Here is a 24,552-nt window from a genome sequence, read left to right as displayed (position 1 = left end):
AATCCAAAAGGAAAAGGGGAAAAAATATAAAATTGCAGTTCACAAAAGAAGAAACATGAATGGCCAATAAACATAACATGCTCCACGTCAGGAAAATAGAAATTTAAGCAAGAGCGAGAGACAATTTCACACACATCCTATTGCAAAAGAAATTAAATCTGGGGACTTCCCCAGTGGTCCAGTGGTAAAGAGTCTGCCTTCCAGCGCAGGGGACCCAGGTTCCATCCCTGGTCGTGGAACTAAGATCCCACCTATGCCGCGGGGCAACTAAGCCCGAGCGCCACTACTGAGCCCACGCTCCTCAACTAGAGGGCCTGTGTGCGGCAAACTACAGAGCCCACGCTCTCTGGGGCCTGCGCGCAACTAGAGAGAGAAAAAAACCCGCATGCCACAACTAGAGAGAAGCCCGCGTGCCCCAACGAAAGATCCTGCATGCCGCAACTAAGACCCGACGCAGACAAAAATAAATTTAAATAGAAATTAAATCTGAAAAATACCAAGAGTTCAAGAGACTGCAAGGGAAGAGAAACTCTTCTCTCAAACTGATACAACCCCTTGGGAGAATAATTTAGCATATATTTTACCTCTTAATAATTGCATACACACTAAATACATCCCACATAAGCAAAAATATTTGATGTTCATGGAAGCATTGTCTGCAATAATTGAAACTTGGAAAGAACTTAAATCTCAATCAATCCAGTAATGGATAAACTAATTATGACATATGCATAGGATAAAATACTATAGATCAGTTAAATTGAATGAACCAGAGATAGTTTATTAACTTGGCTAAGTCTCAAAAACACAAGTGAGAAAGACAAGTTGGACAAAGACTCATACTGTGTGATACTGTATGTATATTTTAAAAATACACCAAATACTAAAAAAAATGATATATCGTCAATGTTTACAGACAGAAAATTAAACACCAACTTCAGAATGATGGTGATCTTTTGGCGGTGAGGTGGTAGTGGGACGGTGAAGTGATTCAGTCTTCAGTGATATAAAATTTGTTATGAATTCTTAAGCAAATATGACAAACACATGATCTAGATGGTAAGTGTTGGCTACATTAATGGTATTGGTTGGTTATATTGAGTATAAATTATATATTATATATTAATCCCTATTATTTTTTGTATGTTCAAATATTTATAATAGGTGTATGGTTTAATCAATGCATTCCACGTCTGGAGTACCTTATAACGTAAAAGAAAATTCCAAAAGAACTATAAAATACCTCATGCAGTTATACATCAAGATTGACTTGCCTGCTCCAAAATAAATTTTTTAAATTTTTGTCACAGAATTTATTTTCTCATCAAACCAAAGCTACCTGGATCCTTACAGTGAAGTGTGTGTGTGTGTGTGTGTGTGTGTGTGTGTGTGTGTGTGTGTGTGTGTAACAAATAAAATCACATTAAGGATAGAGGAAATTGAGTGAGTTTTTCTTTTTTCCACCAGAGGGAGGTGTGGAACTTACAATATTTTAAAATGGAGCTTCTTTTTGAACTGACATTTAACATCAAAGTAAACCACACTGTGCTCTTAGAAAATAAACTTGCTTTCTTTCCACACCTTCCAGAAACATAGCCCCAAAAGTATAATTCTTTATACTTACTCATATAAACACTATTTCTTGAACTCCAAAATATGGTTTCAAGTCTGAAGGATTAAAGTAGTTAGAAACATATCAGAGCTAAAGTACTCCCCCCCCTAACTTACGAAATATATCAATATAGATATAGTTACAACCTTAGTCTAGTACATGGTTATCTCTCTAAATCCCCAAAGCCAGCATAGTTCTACAATCAAAAATAGTGTTTACTACTGTAGAGTATAAACTAGTACTAACTTTATGTAATACCTATCACAAATTATAAATCCATAAACTTGAAGACCAAGCTATTATACTTCTAGGCATTTACACAGCTAAATCACACGTACAACAGCGCAAAGATATGGACAAGAATGTTAGTGAATCATTTTAAATTAAAGCAAAAAATTTTGAAGGAAATAAAATGTCTATCAATAAGGGATTTGTTAAATGTATTAGGAACTTCCACATGACAGAAAAGCTCGCAAACACTACAAGAATAGTGTAAGAATATCAAAAGATGGACGCCAAATATTACTGAGGCATATTTATGTAAATATAATAATATATGTTTATACACCCTTAGATGAGGAGTAGGACTGGAGCGGGCAGGTTTGCGGGGGAGGGGGGGATTCCTTCACTTTATGCTTTTAAATTTCCCTAAATTCGGGGCATTTTTACAATAAGAACAATATTATGTAATTTTATAAACTGAATATTAAGATATTTCCTGTTTGGAAACAACAGGCAGTACCAGTGCCAGACTCACTTTCTATGCCATTTGCTTACAAAGGGCACCAGCACACAGTTTCCCAGGAAGCTACAAGGAAAAGCTCCTTGCTACCCCAGATCATTTAAGGCAAAACTCTGAAATACTTCCTTTTCATGCAACTTACTCCAAGCTGTCCCTAGATCACAACTGTGCTTACCAGGTCAATCTCTGACATGTTGTACCCCAATCTCTAGCTGCTGTCTTATCATACAGCCAGTGATTGATGCCCACACCTAGTCTGATACCTTCCTTTACCCCCTCGCCCCCCCACTCTTCCTCCTCCTTCTTCAGTCTGCGGTATTATTTTCAGTCTACATTTCCCACGCTCTTTTGCCATCACAAACTCTCCCACCCCTTGATCACTAGATATATAAACCAAATTTAGTCAGTGAATGAGGAAAGAGTCACTTTGTTCCCTGGCTTAGTTACAGAATTTTGGAAATAAAATAAATATGAAAAACATACATTCATCTTCTAAATGCTTTCAATCCTACTGATGAGTTATACATTGAAATGAACTATAAAAATGACAAAGGAACGAGCATGATGGTTTACCACTGCATGTCCCACACTGCCTACAATAGAAAAGCTCATGGCTAATAAGCATCCTCAAAGTTCACATTGCTATTGCAGAAAACAGAGAAATAAATAAAAACAAAACAAATGTTCATTTTAAATAAAAATTTTAAATAAATAGAGATAAAAAATAACATTTTTTTCCAAGATCAATATAAACACATCATTCTAAAATTACCATGGCTTTGCTTTGGTTTGAAATTTCAAATAATGCTAGAGACATGGAATTTTTATGTTTATCAAAAGAGGACAGGCATTTAAAAAATGAAAAACACTTTCTTAAAATGAGGTAACTCCATTAATATTCTAGAGAAGTACACCTCTATTCAGAGCTTCAATTACTGGGAAAGAAAGGAGACACGGCATAAAATTAAGATTTGCTTTTTATAGTGAGCCTGAATTCTAAAGCCCAGATGAGAGAAATATTATACCAGCTTTGTCTGTTAAAGATGGGGTTCCACGTAGGTTTATTTAAAACTTATTTTAAAAACTGAATTCCCTTAGAGAGCTACACAAAAGAACACTATGTGATACTAACACCTAATTATAGGATGGAAACCTGAACCCATCAACAGCCAATAGAGAGAGGAGAGAATTTCCATCTATCCCTCAAGTTGTTTAAAAAAAGACTTTTTTAAAATATAAAAGGTTTCTAAGCTTGCTTTATAAAAGGAAAAGCAGTTTTCTTTTGTTAAAATAAAAAGGACAAGAAATTGAGAGACAGTGTTCTGAACATTTTGGTTACAGAGTACAATAAAATCTATCTCACAGAAGGTAGTAGTAACTAAAGAGTATATTCCCCTATTCTTCCCACACATAATAATTAAAGATTGACACAGAATTTCAAATTCTCTTAATACTTTATAATATAAAGTCTGATGTAACCACATACATTTCATGTGAGATTTACAGGACTGACCAGGAAACTGTATCAAAATCACATCATTCACACATTTAAATACAGGTCTCTGCATCATATTCTATAAGTTTCGGGCTTCTGACCGGTAGCACTGGAAATTTCTGAGTATTTAAAAAAAAGGGGGGGGTTGGGACTTCCCTGGTGGCACAGCAGTTAAGAATCCACCTGCCAGTAAAGGGGACACGGGTTCGAGCCCTGGTCCAGGAAAATCCCACATGCCGTGGAGCAACTAAGCCCGTATGCCACAACTACTGAGCCTGCGCTCTAGGGCCCACATGCCGCAACTACTGAGCCCACGTGCTGCAACTACTGAAGGCCGCGTGCCTAGAGCCCGTGCTCCACAACAAGAGAAGCCACAATGAGACGCCCGCATGCCAGAACAAAGAGTAGCCCCCACTAGCCGCAACTAGAGAAAGCCCGCGCACAGCAATAAAGACCCAACACAGCCAAAAAATAATAAATAAATAAATAATAAAAGGGTTATTTTCATTTACGTACTTGTACTTGTTTGTCCTAGGTAACCCTGAAGACAATTATCAACAACAGCTCAAATGTCCTCTGCTCTGTGGTGATCTCCCCAATCTCCCAGGCAATTAATTCATTTCTCTTTTATGATCCCATAGCATTTTGTTCAAAATGTTATTATATTACAATATATTTTCTCTCTTTACATGTCTCTCCATTTTGAGATATCTTTTAGGACAGAAATCATATCTTAATCAATTTTATATTTTCAGGACCCACAGTAGGAACTCAGAAAGTACTTAGGGAATGAATAAATGAACGAGTGACTGAATGAATGAGAGAACTAACTATACAAATTACAAGCAGACTCTAAAAATAACAGGAGCTAAAAATAGAGCTATCATATGATACTGCAATCCCACTCCTGGGCATATACCGGGAGAAAAACATGGTCCGAAAGGATTCATGCACCCCAGTGTTCATTGCAGCACTGTTTACAATAGCCAAGACGTGGAAACAACCTAAATAAATGTCCATCGACAAAAGAATGGATAAAGAAGATGTGATACATATATACAATGGAATATTACTCAGCCATTAAAAAGAATGAAATAATGCCATTTGCAGCAACATGGATGGACCTAGAGACTGTCATACTGAGTGAAGTAAGTCAGACAGAGAAAGAGAAATATCGTGTGTGATACCGCTTATGTGTGGAATTGTAAAAAAAAAAAGATACAAATGAACTTATTTACGAAAGAGAGACAGACTCACAGACTTTGTTGTATACCTGAAACTAACACAACCTTGTTAATCAACTATACTCCAATATAAAATAAAAAGTTAAAGAAGCAAATAAATAAATGGGGTTACTAATAAAGCATAAGTTATTCATGTTGTTAGACAAATTTGAAGTCATGGCCTTAGAGAGTTCAAGTCTACTAATAAAGATTATAATTAGTTTTATATCATAAGAAAATCTGAAAATATATTTACCATTACCTCTGTTTAATTCATTTCCAGTGGTTGGTGCATGTATGACAAATAAAGCCTTTATAAAATCTCAAAAACAAATAAAATAACATAAAATAAAAAAATAAAAATACTAAGAGGTCTAAAGAGTGACTGTCTTTCCAAATTCCACAGAGGGAGAGACTGGGAAGAAAAGCATTGCCCAAGGATTGGGAAAGATATGATTTTGTTGGTATTCTGAACACTTACATATACAACAAATTCAGTATTTCCACTGTTTACTGCCAGCTTTCACTCTTAAAGAAATAAGGTACTTTCTATTCTCTGCAGGTTTTGGGCTGCCTTCATCTCACAAAATTGTTCCTAACGCAAAGCAACTCTAAAATTTATTTTAGATGGATATTTTTCATTCTGTAAAGAATGCATATCTTTGACATCTATATAAAGACTATATTTCAATTTGTCATTTTGAGTAGAAAAAATGTTTGTCTTACCACAGAATAAGTAAGAGAAGAAATGATGGAAATTTATTTGAAATTTTAAATTAGTTGGTTAGTGAATGAACAGCTTTAATTTCTCCTACCTCTCCTTCAAAATAATTTACATATAATCTCCTGAAAGAATGCAAAGTGCACAGGAGTAAAAATCTGGAGACTTGTAGTCTTTCCCCACACTAATCACTCAGTCTATGATCTGAGTAAATCACAAGTTGCCATCTGCTCATCTATAATGGGGATTAGATGTAATCAGTGATTTTCAAATTGGACTACTCAAAGCCTGGGGGATTCTGTGGCTTTGCGGGGAAGAGGTTAAAAGAACATGATTAAGAATCTGTACTTCTTAAAAAGAGTTCAAAAAAAATCACTATATTATATGATTTATAAGCATCCTCTAATATCCAAAATCTGATTATTCTATTTCTTTATGTTGTTAAAGACTGCTAACAGTCTCATATTTTAAATTGGAAAACTAAATGCCAAATGTATATGTGTCCTTTAAAAATCAAATAATTTATGCAGTAGAAGTCACCCAACTCTAATTCTAATAGTATCTTTTGGAAACAGTTGCCCATATTGTCATGTAACTACAAATGAAACACGGCCTTCCAGAGAGCAAAGACTAGGAATTATTTTTTCCTAGAGTAAGTGAGTCAATTATCACACTAATGTAATTTTTAATTTCATAAGCATTAAAAAGACATATGTATTATTATTTTTTAAATACCTGTACTATAAATTGTAACTCTCTTCTTTCTGCTTCCCATTGTTCTGCTTGTAATCTAAACTCCTCCAATGCTGTCTCCCTGATATGAGACTCCATCTCATTCTTCTCCTGATGTTTTTCCAGCGCTTCCTTTATGTGAATAAAATCTTGTTTTAGTATTAGATCAATAAAAGTTATCTTTCTTCCTTCATCCACAATTTAAATATACAAAGGGCTCTCCTTACCTATACAGACTGTTAAAACTCATTATAATTTATGTTAAAATCATTAATTAATAGAATAATTATATTTTGATCATCAGAATGTATATGTGAATAAGAAGCTATGGTTACCCATTTAATTTAAGCAACGTTTCATATATATATATCTATATATTGATAGATATAAATAGATATAGATATTTAACCCAACTTTTCCAAAAAATTTAACTGCAGGGGATTGAACAAAATGCATCATATGATAGAGACAAAACAAAGTAGATTGTTTGGCATATGTGTAATCTATATGTAAAGGAGATAATATGGAAAGCTCTAATTAGCTATAGAAAGACTATTTGGATTATCCCTGATAATTTATATATAAATCTGACAAAGAACACCATATTTACAAAAGGGGAGAAGGAGGAGTTTTGTGCAACAAATCAGTATAAGGAAACTCTAGAGTGTTAAAAATTTGAAAAGTCAAAAAAATTTATTTAAGGTTTAGACTATTAACTAATTTCTAGTTCTACAGATAAACAATATTTGCAAGAGGTTTTTCTTCTGGGGTTTTCTTAGTTGTACTACATTTACAAGATCTAATCTGGTTCAAAATCTTAGAAGTATAAAATGCAGGTTGCCCAAGAAGCCCAATTTTCTAAACTATAGGGTTTAAAACTAAGTCTGCATTAACACAAGGAGAAAGAGTCTGTGGTTTATATGAGAGAGAGGGAAAGCCTCCTGTGTCCTTATAAACTGTAGCATGGTTCTGCATAATAAAGACTGCCCTCCCAACTTGCACTAATGGAAAGCCAACAGGAGGAGCCTTGAGGCTTTTTCCCCTTAGGGCAAAACAGTGACTCCTCTTCACCCCCAAAGGTCTCTGTGCAGATTAGTTCAAAGCCAATTGTATAAAATCAAAGCAAAGTTGTCCTACCAAATAGGTGATCAAGATCACATCAAGATCTATAAGAGATCTTGAGATGCAGGCTGATTGACTATAAGGAATGCTGCCACCATTACCTTCTTTCCCCATAGCTCTAGACATTTCATGTGGAGAAGTTTATACAAAGCAGTTCAGGGACTTGTAGTTCCAGGTTCCACCTAAACTCCCCCCATTCAAATACTAATGGAGCCCTTGTAGATGCCAGGCACTGTTCCAGGGTCTAGGAGTATTACAATAAAGAGAAGAGAAAACTGTGACTGTTGACATGCAGGAAATCAAAAGAAGATATGCTGACAATGTCAGGGAACCTTTGTGCTGAAACTTTTACATTTAACAAATGCTTTTGTAAAATTATTTTTAGTGAAGATTTATTTCCAATATTCTGAAAAGCCATTTACACCAGTGGTAAATGTAGAGCATTTTTATCATGTAATTTTGTAAATAAATTTATTTATTTATTTATTTTTGGCTGAGTTGGGTCTTTGTTGCTACACACGGGCTCTCTCTAGTTGCAGTGAGTGGGGGCTACTCTTCGTTGTGGTGCGCAGGCTTCTCATTGCGGTGGCTTCTCTTATTGCGGAGCACGGGCTCTAGGCACATGGGCTTCAGTAGTTGTGGCTCACGGGCTCTAGAGTGCAGTCTCAGTAGTTGCGGCACGCGGGCTTAGTTGCTCCGCAGCATGTGGGATCTTCCTGGACCAGGGCTCGAATCTGTGTCCCCTGAATTGGCAGGCGGATTCTTGACCACTGCACCACCAGGGAAGCCCTATCATGTATTTTTAAATTTAAATTGGTACTTCCAAAAAGTGGCAAATACAGACAATTCAAAATCTATCTTTTAAGTGGGTGGCAACTTCAACATTAAACCATACTTTTACTTTAGAGACTAAAAAGGAACAAAACATGGGAGAATAAATAGCTCACAATAATTTCAATAAAAGGTCATCAAATATTTATATACCGTGCCTATATAGAATGTACTCTACACAGATAATGAAGTTTACAGCAGATACATAAAAATTTTTCTATATTTATTGCATATTCAGGTCAAAATCTGGGGCCTACATTTCTAAAATTACAAATTTTCATGTTGCTGGACCAAAAGGGTTGTGGGTTCTTATCTTCTTACAGTATGCCCATATAAGTGAGTTTTTTTGATCAGATATCTCAAACTGTTTTCACAAAAGAAACATATATATATTAATATATTGCTAAACCATATAAAAAATAGACCTGCAAAAATGCCCCTAAAAAGGAAAGAAGAGAGGGAGAAAGGAAGGGAGTTAGGGGGGTGGGGAAGAAATTAGATTTTCTTGCTTTCTGGTATTTTCCTTTCCAAAAATAACTTCAAATAATGTATAATACATATCAATGAATATTAAATATAGAAAAATTCCTTCATAAAATATTTTACCTGTACAGTTTTCTCTAGTCTGCTTTTTTCTTTCATAAGTAAATCATATTTTTGATTGCAGTTTTGAATTATATTGTCTCTTTCCTCCAAATCACATTCAAATCTTCTGCATTCTTCTTTCCATTTCTGCTGGGAAGTCTGGAATGCTTTCTCCATCTCACTTGCCTTTCCCTGAAGTTCTGCATTCTGAGCTATTAAAAATATAAAAGAATAATAGGTATATTTACAACCATAAATTAAAACGGTAGGAGTTCAGAAACCTAGGCATTGGAGCTGATTTCATTTACAGCATGATATTAAGACAAAACATTTAACCACTTCATACCAGTGAACTCTTGAAAAGCTCCTGTCCCAAAACCAATCTATTCTACAATTTCTCAATCTCTTCTTCCCCTCCAGACAGAGGTGATTTTGCTGTGAAATGGTTATGACATATTCCTAGAGGCACGCCCAAGTTTAGATGCACCAGCTACAACTCAAATGCTTTTTCTCCTATTCAAGAAAATAAACCAAAAAAAATTTTAACTGACATATAATAGGGCTACTTTTTAAAAAGACTTGATAGATTACAAATTTTGATTTTTGACTTGGCAACAAGTTAGTTGTGGCATATCTTACACTTGATACTGTCACAAAATTGAGGTTGGGAACCCTAGAACTATAGCTCTTTACTCCCCCAAAGTCAGGCTCGATTCACCTCTCATCCTAGTATTACCTCAACAATAACCATCACTTCCCAACTCACTATGGCTGCTGTTCTGTCTCAGCACCTAGAAAGAAGTGATGAAAGGCTTCCAGGTCTGGCTGCATCACCTACCACCTGATTAAACCTCCCTGACTCTTTAACCCTCAGTGGGAATAAAGTTGTTGTAAAGATAAAAATGAGGAAATATGTACAAACGTACTTGTTAAACAAACCAAAAAAAAAAGCCAGTTGGTAGTATTATCTTTAAATTATATTTGTGTTTTGAATGGATCGTATGTTCAAAATACAGAAGTTATTATCAAAGGTACAAAAAGTCTCCCTCCCATCCAGTTACTCTCTCTACAAGACATTATTGTATGGTTTAGTATCCTGTATCGCAGGTAAAAAGTTTGAGGCCATTTTGATTCCTGTTCCTTTGCATCTGGCTTGTTTTTCTTCCCTTTCCTTTTCTTTTCTCTTTGAAAGCTTTAGGATCTTTTTTTGGTCTCTATTTTTCTGGAATTTCATAATGCTATGCCTTCACATGGGTCTATTTTTTTCCACTATGGTGAATATTCTGTGGACTCTTTCAATCTGGCAACTCATATCCTTCAGCTCTGAGATTTTTTTTAAGTAATTTCATTGATCATTTATCCCTCTCTGTTTTTTTTCTTATCTCTTTCTTTCAATATTACCTATTATTCAGATTGGCCCTCAAAGTTTCTTGCCTTTTCTCTCCTATTTTTCCACCTTTGTCTTTTTTACTCTAATTTTGGGATATTTCTTCCATCTTCATCTTCCAATGCTTCTACTGATATTTTTCATTTCTGATTGCACATTTTTAATTTCTAAGAGCTTTCTTTTTTTTAATACCACCTGGTTCTTGCATCATGGATGGAATATATTCTTTTTCAGCTCTGAGGATATTAATAATGCTTATTTGTTAAATCTTCTCATTGCAGAGTTTCTGATTCTTCCAAAATATTTTTTTCTCTCCATTTTAGAGGCTTTCCACAAGTATCTGCTAATTCTTGGCTGCCTGCTCCCAATTAAGTGTAACTATAAGGGTGACAACACCTTTTATACATCCACATAACCACTACCTAGATTCTGCGCTTCAGGATGAAACTTGATAACTGTGGTCTGATAAAAGTAGGCCATTTATTAGGAAATCCCCAACATCAGTATCATTAGGTTTTTCCTCTTGGCTTGGTCAGATGACCCATGGAAGAGTTTTCCAAGCTCCCACATGAAGTGTAGAAATCTCAGTGCTAGCTTTTGGGAAAGTCAATAGAAAAAAGGAAGCTGGAAGGAATAGTTCCTCAATATTTAACATTGAGTATGTTATCTTCCTGTTTTTGCTAGTCTGGAGACCCTGTATTTTATCATCTCCAGATATTAAGCCCCCCGAATTACACTAGGAAGTGGGAGCAATCCCAGAATATCATACTCTTGGGAAGGGGATCTAAGAACCTAAGTGCCTCTAGAGCAAACAGATTTCATCTAACCCTCTTTATCTTACTTCTGCTATTCCAATTCCTAATTCCAAAGGTAGCTGGTGCTTCCCGTTCATAAGCCTTTGATCATCTAACAAGTTGTGTGCCAGCTTTCCCAACCCCTGGCTTAGGATTCTGACGTCTCAGGTCTGCTAAGTCAGTTGTCCCTCATCCATTCATTTTCCAGCTTCCAAACTTTTCTCTCTTATCTTGTCTCCTCTCTCAATCATTATGAGATTATCTCTTTTAATATCCCATAACTCCATCAGGTTGTTTTTTATTCTACCCTCAATATTTTATCATCTATCTAAAGTTTAAAGTATTGTAAAATGAACACCTGTAAACCCCAGACTAGACTCTATGATTGTTAACATTTTGCCATACGTATTTTCTTTACCACACATTCATCCATCTATCCATGCATCCACTCATTTTTTTCATCCATCAGACCATACTTTTTTATGCATTTCAAAACAAGTTGCAAATAAAAGTACATTTCACTGCTGAATAATTAAGCATTCATATCAATAATATAGAATTCAATTTTTTTGCAGGTAAAATTTACATATAGTGAAATGGACAAATCTTAAGTGCTCCATTCAAAGAGACTTGACAAATGCATACACTCATGTAACCAAAACCCCTATCAAAATACAGAAAATTTCCTTCAATCGGAAAAGTTTCCCCCTACTTTTCCTAGTCAGTCCTCACTGCCAACCCATCCTAGGGGTAACCGCTGTTCTGATTTTTTTTTCACCAACGACTAGTTTTTTCTGTCCTAGAATTTCATATAATGGAATCATACAGGAAGTCCTCTTCTGTGTAAAGTTTCACTCAGCATAATGTTTTTGAGATTCACTCATGTTATCGAATGTATCAGTAGTTGGTTCATTTTTATTGCTTAGTAATATTTCATTGAATGAATATACAAAAATTGTTTCTTCATTCTTCTGTCAATGGACATTTGGGGTTTTTCTCCAATTTGGGGCTGTTATGAATAGAGCTGCTATGAAATTCTTATACAAGTCTTTTGTGGACAAATGTTTCTCAGAGGAACTACCAAAGACTGAAACTTCTGGGTCACTGGATAAATATATGTTTATTTTAAAAGAAATTGCCAAGTTTTTTTCCAAAGTAGTTGTACCATTTCACTTTCTCACTAACAAAGTATAAGAGTTCCAGTTCCTCTACATCCTAACTAACATTTGGTATTGACAGTCATTTCAACGAGAGCCATAGGATGGGTATGCAGTGACAGTCACTGTGGTTTTAGTTTGCATTTCTCTGATGACAAATGAGGGTAAGCATTTTTCATGTGATTAGTGGCCATTCTTCTATCTTCCTCTGTAAAGTGTCTTGAAATCATTTGACTATGGGCAAGTAACTTCCCATCTTCCCTGGACTTCAACTTCCTCATAATTAAATAAAAGTCATTAACTTGTACATCTAGTGCCTTTCAAGTCTTATAATCCTAAGTTCCAGATAGTAGTTTAGTAATTAAATGCCAAAGGTAATCAGAAGTATTTTTGACCAATGGCCAGGCCAAGACTAGGGATCGTAACCTTTATAATATTATAACTTGACATTCGCTTGGCCCCATGCAGTTAACAAAGCACTTTTATTTTCTCATTTCATCCTTAAAACAATCCAGGTTCAAGTATCAGTAAGTGGCAGAATCAGGACCTAAATCTAAATCTTCAGAATTCACGTTCAGTGTTCTCTTCATTAAAACCTGCTGAGTACAAGAATGTTCAGGGCAACATTATTCTTAATAAACAAAAACCAGACACTACCCACTACCAATAGAAATGGATGAATATAAGTGTGGTATGTTCACACTATATAATACTAAACATCAATATGAAGTTCATATGACAATAGGAATGAACTCACAAGCACAATGTTGAAGAAAAGAAGCCAGATACAAAAGAGTACATACTATATGATTCCTTTCATATAAAGTACAAAAAAGAGGCAAAATTAATTATTGCTATTAAAAATCAGGATAGCAGTTATCTATGTGGAGGACTTCTGGTAATTTTCCATTTCATGACCCGGGTGCTGGTTATATAAGTCATACACTTATCTAGGCACACTTCTTTATATATATTATACTCTGTGGTTCCTACACCTAGCTAATCAACAAATCACCTGCAGTGCTTCTTGAACATACAGATTTTCTCAAGCTAGAGATTCTGTTTCAGATTACATGTGATAGGAGGCCTATGAATTTTTTTTAAATCTCTATGTGATTCTGCTGATTATTCATGGAACAAGTGCTCTAAAAAGTGATTAACAGAATTTTGAACCCATTTTTCTATACTTGTACAAAAAAAATAATGTAAGGTAAAGTAAATGAATGTTCACACAATTGCCAGAAGACATACACACACAGCAAAGTCTGTCCATCAAAGGTCAGTCAAAGAAATCAAAACCCTACCTCTGATCCTATATGGAATGCATACACAACAGGGAGCAATGATATACAATGACGTTACAACCCCAAACATGGAAAGAAATTGGAATAGTTTTACCACAGAGTTTTTCTTGGATCCTATGTGCCTCAGTTAATCTTTCTTCAGCAGCCCGCCTTCCGAGTCCAGCTTCCTTTCTAGCAACAGCCAGGTCATATTCCAGACTTTGTCGCACTGCCTCTCCTTTTTCAACCTCGGATCGTAGCTTGGCAATCTGGCTCTCGTAGCTTGCCAGCTAAAAACAGACTTCTGATATCATGAACCAATATAAAAATGTCTCCAAGATTATGAGATCATGCACCCAAACACTTAAATTTCTTAGAGAAATTTGTTTCTATAATATTTATAAGACAAGAATTTACACGTTTATACTTTCTAAAAGACTGGAAAAGAAGCACTAGCCTTACTCACCAAATAACATTCATTAATTTTCTTATTTTAGAGAATCCACTAGAGAAAAAAATTTTTTTAATTCTTATATGCACCTCTTATTAAAAGTAAAGAGAAATCACAGGTTTTAATCAGAAAAAGTCATACCTAAGAAGTGAAAAAAATGCATGACATATAGTAAGAACTTAAAAATTCATTCTCCCCTCTCCTCCTAATTGATATCAAGAAGCAAATGGTGGACTTCCCTGGTGGTCCAGTGGTTAAGACTCTGCGCTCCCAATGCAGGGGGCGCAGGTTCGAACCCTGGTCAGGGAGCTAAGGTCCCACATGCCACACAGTGCGGCCAAAAAAATAAATAAAAATAAAAATAAAATAAAATAAAATGCCTTAAAAAAAGCAGCAAATAGTATCAAAATTTGGTAAATATTGTCTATATTATTTCTCTGGATTATGACATTACTCATAGAGCATAAAGTAATAAAAGTGCCTGTTTTACAGGGATTTTAATGAACGAATATCTAATTTATCTACTATTTAGATAACTAGATAGTTAATAACTAGATTTAATTTATCTAATATCCTTCCATGAAGTAGTGTGACAGGAGACAGGTCAGAGAGTTAGAACCAGATGATTTATAAAGTCCCTTCCCACTCTGAAATTCTATGATCTAATCAATGATTCAGTAAATGATATTAAATACTTGCTACATGTCAAGTACAGTGAAAGATATAAAAACAAACATTATAGAGCCCCTGATCTCAAGTAATGAAATGCTATAGAAAGTCATAAGGGATTAGTTTTACGAAAGAGGTAAAAATGTTATGATAGTTCAAAGAAAAGCAAAATTACTTATTGCTGGAGGGAGAGAAAGAAATGATGGATGAGAGAGAATGCTAGGAAGGTATCATATGGGAAAGCATCAAGCTACTGTATCAGGCTAGAAATAGATGGTCCAATTACCAAATAAGAAAAGACAAAAAGGATTTCTAAAGGGCAACATCAGAAATTACCATAAGTAGCAGCTAATATGTAGAGTGCAGCAGGAGTTACACTCTTTTTAACATATAAAAAAAAAAAATTTCCATTTTTAAAAATGTTAGAAAAGTAAATGTCTTCAGCACACTTATACTCACAAAATAAGAATTTACAAATATCTTTTAATAAGCTAATGGAAAAAAACATAAAACCTTTATTACATCTTCAAGATAACTCCGTTTATTTCAGAATCACGCCATCCCTCCCTGCCCAGGAATAAAGTTGCTAACATTTGGGCATTCCCAGCTCTGCCAGTCATTTACCTGTATGCCCTCAGACACCACCACCACCCCCATCCTTCTCCAGCTCTACTCCATATTCTAGGAACTACATGTGCCAGACTTCCCTGCCCACTGGCTTCTTGGGAGTTTGGATCAATGAGAGGCACTTGTGGTACACGTGAGGACAGGAAAGGAGAAGCCAGGGTATTTGTCCCTCTCTAGATCTACCCTGAGCAGCATCTGTCTTCCCTGTGGCTGCAAATCCTTCTGGATGGCTAGCTTTTTTCAACCTTAGGAATGGAAGCAACTTCCTAATGTTGCTACCCTCTGGGTTGCCTTAACATCCCCTATTTGTCTTTTTACCTCTTTTCGTACTTGTGTAATAAATTCCATTTGGACACCAAATGATATTACTCTTGGTATCAGAAATAGCCTCAAGATGGGTTTCTGATATTCTGTGGTAAACCTATATGAGCTTAAATACAATGAAGACCTTTTTGCAGGTAGAGATGGGATACTTTTGCAGTGATCCATGGCCTCCAGTGGGAGCACAATTATTTAAATTATCATGTGCAATTGTTTAAAATAAAGTGCCAGTTGAGTTCAAGCCTTTGGGAAATGAAGTAGCAACTGCACTTGACCAACACGGCAGTTTTGTTTACTACAAGACCCATGGCATGGGAAGGCTAAATCTAACTATGCTAGAAAATTTACAAAAATGCAAAGGTAATCCCAGGGCTCTAGAATCTCAGCTCAAGACAGTCAGAAAGCCAGAGAGTTTCTACGTTGACTTTAAAGAACCTCTTATTTCTCATAGCCCCATGGCAGACAAGGCTAAAGACCAGATGGAAAATCTAATTATGGGGAACGCAGAATTAAAATACAAGTTGAATAAAGAGCCTCACCAAGTTTCTAACGTTAAGATGGTATGTATCAGCTGGGCGTTAAGTAGAAAGGAAGGAGATGGATGAGGACTTTTGGAATTAGACAATCCTGAAAACTGTAAACTTCCAATCTCCTCTAAACACCCCTTCTCCCAACAACAGCAGTCTCTTCTCCCTGTCTGAGGTACTTGACCTTCCCTTGCTTAAAGAATTAGCGAGGACCACAACTGAAATAGCTGTCTTGCAACAGGATTCGCAAGACCCACCTTCACCTCTTTGTCGCCATCGATAGACCCAGACCTCAGTAAGCCACAGGGGGAGAAAAGCAGTCTTCTCTGGGAGAAGATAGCTTCTATAGCTAAAGGACTGCAAAATCTTGCTAATCTTGTAATAGAAGGAACCCGCAGAACATATATAGGCTTGATTTGGATTTAATAAGCTAGCTGTAACAGTTTGCTTGGAATGGGTGACTGTAAATTGAATTCAACATCAGCCTGCATCACTTAATAAAGTCAAAATGCCAGTACTTTCCTGATATAATATGCAGACTTAAGAAGATGGGAGTGGGGGCTTCCCTGGTGGTCCAGTGGCTAAGACTCTACACTCCCAATGCAAGGGGCCTGGGTTCGATCCCTGATCAGGGAACTAGATCCCACATGCTGCAACTAAAAGAGCCCGCATGCTGCAACTAAAGATCCCGCATGGGGGCTTCCCTGGTGGCGCAGTGGTTAAGAATCCGCCTGCCAATGCAGGGGACACGGGTTCGAGCCCTGGCCCAGGAAGATCCCACATGCCGCGGAGCAACTAAGCCCGTGCACCACAACTACTGAGCCCACGTGCCACAACTACTGAAGCCTGCGTGCCCAGAGCCCGGCTCCACAGCAAGAGAAGCCGCGACAATGAGAAGCCCACGCACCGCAACGAAGAGTAGCCCCCGCTCACCACAACTACCGAAAGCCCGCGCACAGCAACAAAGACCCAACACAGCCAAAAATAAAAATTAATTAATTAATTAACTAATTTTAAAAAAAAAATATCCCGCATACCTCAACGAAGATCCAGCACGCGGCCATGAAGATCCTGTGTGCCGCAATTAAGACCCGGCGCAGCCAAATAAATAAATAAATATTTTAAAAATAAAATAAAATAAAATAAAAGAAGATGGGAGTGCTTTTATTATGAGCAAACCAAAACCTCCCCTTTCCCCAACTGCATCCTCTTTGAGAGCCCAAAGGACATTATTTTCCTAATTAAAGTGCTCTAAAATACACTGGCCAGCAAAAGCACCCTTAGAAAGCTCTAGCGGCTAACCTCTATATACCAGAGATAATAGTAGACGGTGAAGATAATGGTGGGATATGTCATAATTGAGATGGACTCGCCGATCTCAATCAAAATGGTGAAATTCCAGAGCAGCAAAGGCCAGGTGGTAGCAATTAACCAGTAGAGACAGGGTGAGCACAGTTGCTATAATGGACCGGGGGAGCACAACAGTAATCATAGCAGTTGACCTCCAGGTATGTGTGGTGGTATCTAATTGATCCTCGTGTACCCAGGAATTAAAGAGATGGGCAACCTTCTAAAGCAGTGCTATGCAGTAGATATATAATGCAAGAAATTTTAAATTTTGTGTAATTTTAAATTTTCTAGTAGCAATATTTTGAAAAGTAAAAATAAATATGTGAAACTAATTTTAATATTTTATTTAACCCAATATGTCCAAGATTATCATTATTTCAACATAAAATCAACATGAAAAATTATTAGTGAGCTATTTTACTTTTTTTAGATATTTTACACCTTTTTGTACCAAGTTTTTGAAATCCAGCGTGTATTTGTAGCACATCTTAATTCAGACTAGTCACATTTCAAGTGCTCAAAAGACACATGTGGCTAATGGCCACCATATTGGAGAAGCGATTCTAAAGCATTATTTGAGCTAAACAACAACAACAAAAACAAACAAAAAAAACCAAACCAACAGAAAAACTCCAAGTCTGGTGAGCAGAATCCTTACTTAAGTCTCTAACATATGAAGTCATACCCTCCCATCAGTTCCCAGACTCCCTGACTCCTTGAGGCACCGCCACAAGTATATACTGTATACTTCCCCCGAGCCTTTCCCAATGCGCAAGGTACAAGCTCTGAACTGGAGACTAGCATTTACTGTATCTCGCACACACAGATCCAGGAAGTAAAGGATGGAAGTGGGAGTGGCCTCTCTCTATTAACATAGCCTCTAATAACCTTACCATCTACCAACCCACTCACCGGGTTCCCCCCAACCCACCTAAACATGCAACTTTGGGCTTTGATATTTTAGAAGAGATCTTAATTTACAAAGGGTGAATACTTCCACCAGGTGACACAAAAATGATCCACTTTGATACATACTGCAACATGGATTAACTTTGGAAACATTATGCCAAATGAAACAAAACAAACACAAAAGGACAAATATTCTACGGTGCCACTTATATAAGGTATCTATCTAGAATATGCAAAGGCATAGAAATATAAAGTAGATTAGAGGTTAGCAGGGGTGGGGTGGGGGAAGAGGGAAGGAGGATGGGGGAGTTTTTGCTTAACAGGTACAGTTTCTGTTTGGGATGATAAAAATTTTTGAAAATAGATACTGGCGATGGTTGCACAGTGCTGTGAATATAAATATAACTGAATTGTACACTTAAAATGGTTAAAATTGTAAATGTTATATATTTTTACCGCAGTAAAAGAAATTTTTTTTGAATCCATTATATCAGAAGCTGAGACTACCTCTAGGCTAGTTTTGGGCTCCTTGTACCAGTGAAACAAAAGGCAAAGAAAGATGATGTTACCAGAGTCCTGATTACCAAGACTGGCTGGGGTGACTGATCCTGATTACCAAGGGGATAGTGAGGCAGAGGAGACCATGGAAACCTGCGGATTCAACGGTATGATTGTCAGTATATCCATATCTACAGAGATCCAATAGAGGTGGCACCATTAAGGAATCAAACTTTTCAAGAATGAAATGCGGTCACTCCACCAAGGAAAATGCTGGCAGAGGGTAAGGGGAACAAGGAATCAGTTGTGACAGAAATGAAGTGAAAAATATCAGCTTATAACCCTAGGACCAGTTCTAAGAATAAGAACTGCAGCAGCTCTGCATATCTGTTATATGTATATATTAGTGATTTTTTCTTTGCTCCTCATCTCTGGCATTATATGAAGAATGTTGGTACTATTGGTCTCAATTTAATTCATGAGACACAAAATTGTAAGATTCTCATGGTGAGGATATATATATCATCTGTGAGATAGAAACAATGGACTAATAAGCCTTTGTGTCTCCCATTGTGGAGTGGGTGAGAGCATATCTGTATAGAGGATATTTGCGTTGCCTTGCAAGATTACGCAGGAACAAGATATTATTGCATGGGAGTTACACATGAGCAGAAGAGTGATAATGAATGCTGAAGAGCATAAAGTGTGGACTGTCAATCATTTGTCCATTTGATCCATTTCTCAACCCCCTTCTTTTGCTCTACTCTATTATATCATAGGAACTGTAATCCCCATGCTCCATTGTTAAATGGCTCTACTTCCGGCAGTGTCTCTGGCAGTAGCTGCATCTCTTTTCAGGTTCCAGCTGCCTATCCTTCATTCCAACATCCCAACCTGACTGAACAGCCCCTACCATGCTTCTCCCTCCCACCAGACAGCTCCAACTTCTGGACCCTGGTAACATCAACTCCTCCCATTGGTCCTCTGGCCTAGAGGTGATGGTGGCTTCCTGATGTAACTAATCTCTAGGTGGCCTCATCATTCCCTGTTTGAATTCCTAGGTCTTTCATCACCTGTACAACCAATTCCATCAATTAATGTCCCTCTTTTAGCCTGACTGGGCCTTATTTGATTTCCAGAGCTACCCACAGAGCTGTGAAAAACATATCCTCTAGCTGTGAAAAACAACCATGAGGTTGTTTTCTCATTTAAGGTTCAACATATGCACTACAACATGCAAAAGCAACAAAATGGTATCTCCCTCCTTTTCAAAACAAGGCTTCATTCTTTTAGGCCTTATGCTCAACCAGTTGTCTTAGAACCTCCTCTCTGTGTCATCCTCCATGTCTTCCCTGATGCCCTCCTACAACATGTCTCAGCCTCTAAAAGATCTTTCACCATTTTTACTCCATGACCCTCTTTGGCAATCTAGCAAAGCCTTTTCAAAATAATGTAATTACATGCATAAAATAAAATACACAAGATAACAAAAAGAATCAAAGTATAAAAATAAATATATGATATAACAACCAATTTGTGATGCTGTAATCTATGTTACTTCTTTAATAACACATTAAATAACAAGTTCTACTCACAAGTCTAATAACCATTTCAAAGTAATGACAAGTATAAACAATATTTCAATATATTTGCAGTAACTGAAGTATGGTATGTGTCTGCAATTTCTATTGGCGATAAATTCAAAAGTACTGCTAATCCTACTATAGCTTGCTGTTAAAAGGACAACTGGCTGGGCCAAGCCCTTCATAACGGAAGGAAATACTTAACATGAGTTAGAGGTTAATAAAAATAAAAATATAATTTCTCCCCATCCAACTACATGGATTCCTTGATTTCTCAGTTTGTAAGGACACTTGCTTAAGACCCCTACTCCTAAGAAATCTGGCGGGATCAAACATCTTTAGGTCTTGAACCCTAGAAAGCCTACTGCTTCGTCCTAGGTATCCAGTAACTTTTAGCTAGAGAAAGTTACATTGCTTTTCTTTGTTCTCTCCCACCCTCATTGCTCTAAAAGATTTTCTTGCCCTATCATCACTATCGGGGCCAATGAGATATCTGAATAGCTTCATGATCTCTTGTCCTGCTTTGCACATCTGTATTATTGTGCTCAAATAATTTTAATAACCACTGCAACAGTGAAAACCTTGTGGCATTTTCCCATCTCAATCACCCACATTAGTACAACTTAGTTTCATTCGGAAGCTGTGAGTCTATAAGAAACTGCTCTCCCCCATACCCTCTTCCCACTAATAAATCTTCTCAACAGTAACCTATTATTTCCATACCTAGGAAAGAAAACTGGGGCTCAGAAAAATTACATAAGTTGTCCAAGAATCCACAATAATGAAATTCCTAGAGAAGTCATTTTAAAGATTTTTATTATTTTTTATTGTGGTATAACTGACATATTAGTTTCAGGTGTACAATATAATGATTTAATATTTATATATAGTGCAAAATGATCACCACATAATTCTAGTTAACATTCGTCACCATACCTAGTTATAATTTTTTTCTTGTGATGAGAACTTTTAAGATCTACTATCTTAGCAACTTTCAAAAATGCAATACAGTACATTATTAACTATAGTTGTCATGCTGTATATTACATCCCCAGGACTTAAAGTTTGTACCTTTTGACCCCCTTCACCCATTTCACCTACCTCCACCCACCCCCTGCCTCTGACAACCACCAATTTATTCTCTGTATCTGAGAGCTTGGGGTTTCCTTTAATTTTTAAATTCCACCTATAAATGATACCATACAGTATTTGTCTTTTTTTTTAACATCTTTATTGGAGTATAATTGCTTTACAATGTTGTGTTTCTGCTGTATAACAAAGTAAATCAGCTACATATAAATTTATCCCCATTTCTCCTCCCTCTTGCGTCTCCCTCCCACCCTCCCTAACCCACCCCTCTAGGTGGTCACAAATCATGGAGCTAATCTCCCTGTGCCATGCAGCTGCTTCCAACTAGCTATCTATTTTACATTTGGTAGTGTATATATGTCCATGCAACTCTCTCACTTCATCCCAGCTTAACCTTCCCCCTCCCCATGTCCTCAAGTCCATTCTCTACATCTGCGCCTTTATTCCTGTCCTGTCCCTAGGTTCTTCACAACCACTTTTTGTTTTTTTTTTAGATTCCATATATATGTGTTAGCATACGGTATTTGTTTTTCTCTTTCTGACTTACTTCACTCTGTATGACAGTCTCTAGGTCCATCCACCTCATTGCAAATAACTCAATGTTGTTTCTTTTTATGGCTCAGTAATATTCCATTGTATATATGTACCACATCTGCTTTATCCTTTCATCTGTTGATGGACACTTAGGTTGCTTCCATGTCCTGGCTATTGTAAATAGTGCTGCAATGAACACTGGGATACATGACTCTTTTTGAATTATGGTTTTCTCAGGGTATATGCCCAGTAGTGGGATTGCTGGGTCGTATGGTAGTTCTGTTTTTAGTTTTTTAAGGAACCTCCATACTGTTCTCCATAGTGGCTGTATCAGTTTACATTCCCACCAACAGTGCAAGAGGGTTCCCCTTTCTCCACACCCTCTCCAGCATATACCCTTTGTAGATTTTTTGATGATGGCTCTTCTGACCAGTGTGAGGTGATATCTCATTGCACTTTGTTTTTTTTTTCACTGTACTTTCGATTTGCATTTCTCAAATGATTAGTGCTGTTGAGCATCCTTTCATGTGTTTGTTGGCAATCTGTACATCTTCTTTGGAGAAATGTCTATTTGGGTCTTCTGCCCATTTTTGGATTGGGTTCTTTGTTTTATTAATATTGAGCTGCATGAGTTGCTTGTATATTTTGGAGAATAATCCTTTGTCAGTTGCTTCATTTGCAAATATTTTCTCCCATTCTGAGGGTTGTTCTTTTCATCTTGTTTAGTTTCCTTTGCTGTGCAAAAGCTTTTAAGTTTCGTTAGGTCCCATTTGTTTCTTTTTGTTTTTTTTTCCATTTCTCTAGGAGCTGGGTCAAAAAGGATCTTGCTGTGATTTATGTCATAGAGTGTTCTGCCTATGCTTTCCTCTAAGAGTTTTATAGTGTCTGGCCTTACATTTAGGTCTTTAATCCATTTTGAGTTTATTTTTGTGTATGCTGTTAGGGAGTGTTCTAATTTCATTCTTTTACATGTAGCTGTCCAGTTTTCCCAGCACCACTTATCAAAGAGGCTGTCTATTCTCCATTGTATATTCTTGTCTCATTTATCAAAGATAAGGTAACCATATGTGCATGGGTTTATCTCTGGGCTTTCTATCCTGTTTCATTGATCTATATTTCTGTTTTTGTGCCAGTACCATACTGTCTTGATTACTGCAGCTTTGTAATATAGTCTGAAGTCAGGGAGCCTGATTCCTCCAGCTCCGTTTTTCTTTCTCAAGATTGCTTGGGCTATTCGGGGTCTTTTGTGTTTCCATACAAACTGTGAAATTTTTTGTTCTAGTTCTGTGAAAAATGCCATTGGTAGTTTGATAGGGATTGCACTGGAACTGAAGATTGCTTTGGGTAGTATAGTCATTTTCACAATGTTTATTCTTCCAATCCAAAAACATGGTATATCTCTCTATCTGTTTGTATCACGTTTAATTTCTTTCATCAGTGTCTTACAGTTTTCTGCATACAGGTCTTTTGTCTCCTTAGGTAGGTTTATTCCTACGTATTCTATTCTTTTTGTTGCAATGGTAAATGGGAGTGTTTCCTTAATTTCTCTTTCAGATTTTTCATCATTAGTGTATAGGAATGAAAGAGATTTGTGTGTATTAATTTTGTATCCTGCTACTTTACCAAATTCATTGATTAGCTCTAGTAGTTTTCTGGTAGCATCTTTAGGATTTTCTATGTATAGTATCATGTCATCTGTAAATAGTGACAGCTTTACTTCTTCTTTTCCAATTTGGATTCCTTTTATTTCTTTTTCTTCTCTGACTGCTGTGGCTAAACTTCCAAAACTATATTGAATAATAGTGGTGAGAGTGGGCAACCTTGTCTTGTTCCTGATCTTAGTGGAAATGGTTTCAGTTTTTCACCACTGAGAACGATGCTAGCTATGGGTTTGTCATATATGGCCTGTATTATGTTGAGGTAAGTTCCCTCTATGCTTATTTTCTGGAGGGTTTTTAATCATAAATGGGTGTTGAATTTTGTAGAAAGCTTTTTCTGTGTCCATTGAGATGATCATATGGTTTTTATCCTCAGTTTGTTAATATGATGTATCACATTGATTGCTTTGCATATATTGAAGAATCCTTACATTCCTGGGATAAACCCCACTTGATCATGGTGTATGATCCCTTTAATGTGCTGCTGAATTCTGTCTGTTGAGGATTTTTGCATCTATGTTCATCAGTGATACTGGTGTGTAGTTTTCTTTTTTTGTGACATCTTTGTCTGGTTTTGGTATCAGGGTGATGGTGGCCTCGCAGAATGAGTTTGGGAGTGTTCCTCCCTCTGCTATATTTTGGAAGAGTTTGA

At 36.6% G+C, this 24,552-nt stretch overlaps 1 protein-coding gene across 9 annotated transcripts in view; it reads right to left on the bottom strand.

Annotated features, from left to right (window-relative positions):
- CCDC171 (coiled-coil domain containing 171) overlaps positions 1-24,552 on the bottom strand; it is a 365,291-nt gene that overhangs the window by 316,211 nt on the left and 24,528 nt on the right. For 7 of the 9 annotated variants that reach the window (XM_068551775.1, XM_068551774.1, XM_068551781.1 and 4 more), the window contains 3 exons: positions 13,800-13,974; positions 9,085-9,275; positions 6,529-6,657 (listed from right to left, as the gene is read on the bottom strand). In XM_068551775.1, the coding sequence (XP_068407876.1) occupies positions 6,529-6,657; positions 9,085-9,275; positions 13,800-13,974 (495 nt within the window). The remainder of the gene's footprint in view (positions 1-6,528; positions 6,658-9,084; positions 9,276-13,799; positions 13,975-24,552) is intronic. The other 2 variants (XM_068551778.1, XM_068551780.1) reach the window with 2 other exon arrangements.

Source organism: Eschrichtius robustus, chromosome 10 (assembly GCF_028021215.1).
Source record: "Eschrichtius robustus isolate mEscRob2 chromosome 10, mEscRob2.pri, whole genome shotgun sequence".
Lineage (NCBI taxonomy): Eukaryota > Metazoa > Chordata > Mammalia > Artiodactyla > Eschrichtiidae > Eschrichtius > Eschrichtius robustus.
The sequence above is the reverse complement of the archived record's forward strand: the minus strand, read 5'-3'. Positions and strand labels throughout refer to the sequence as shown.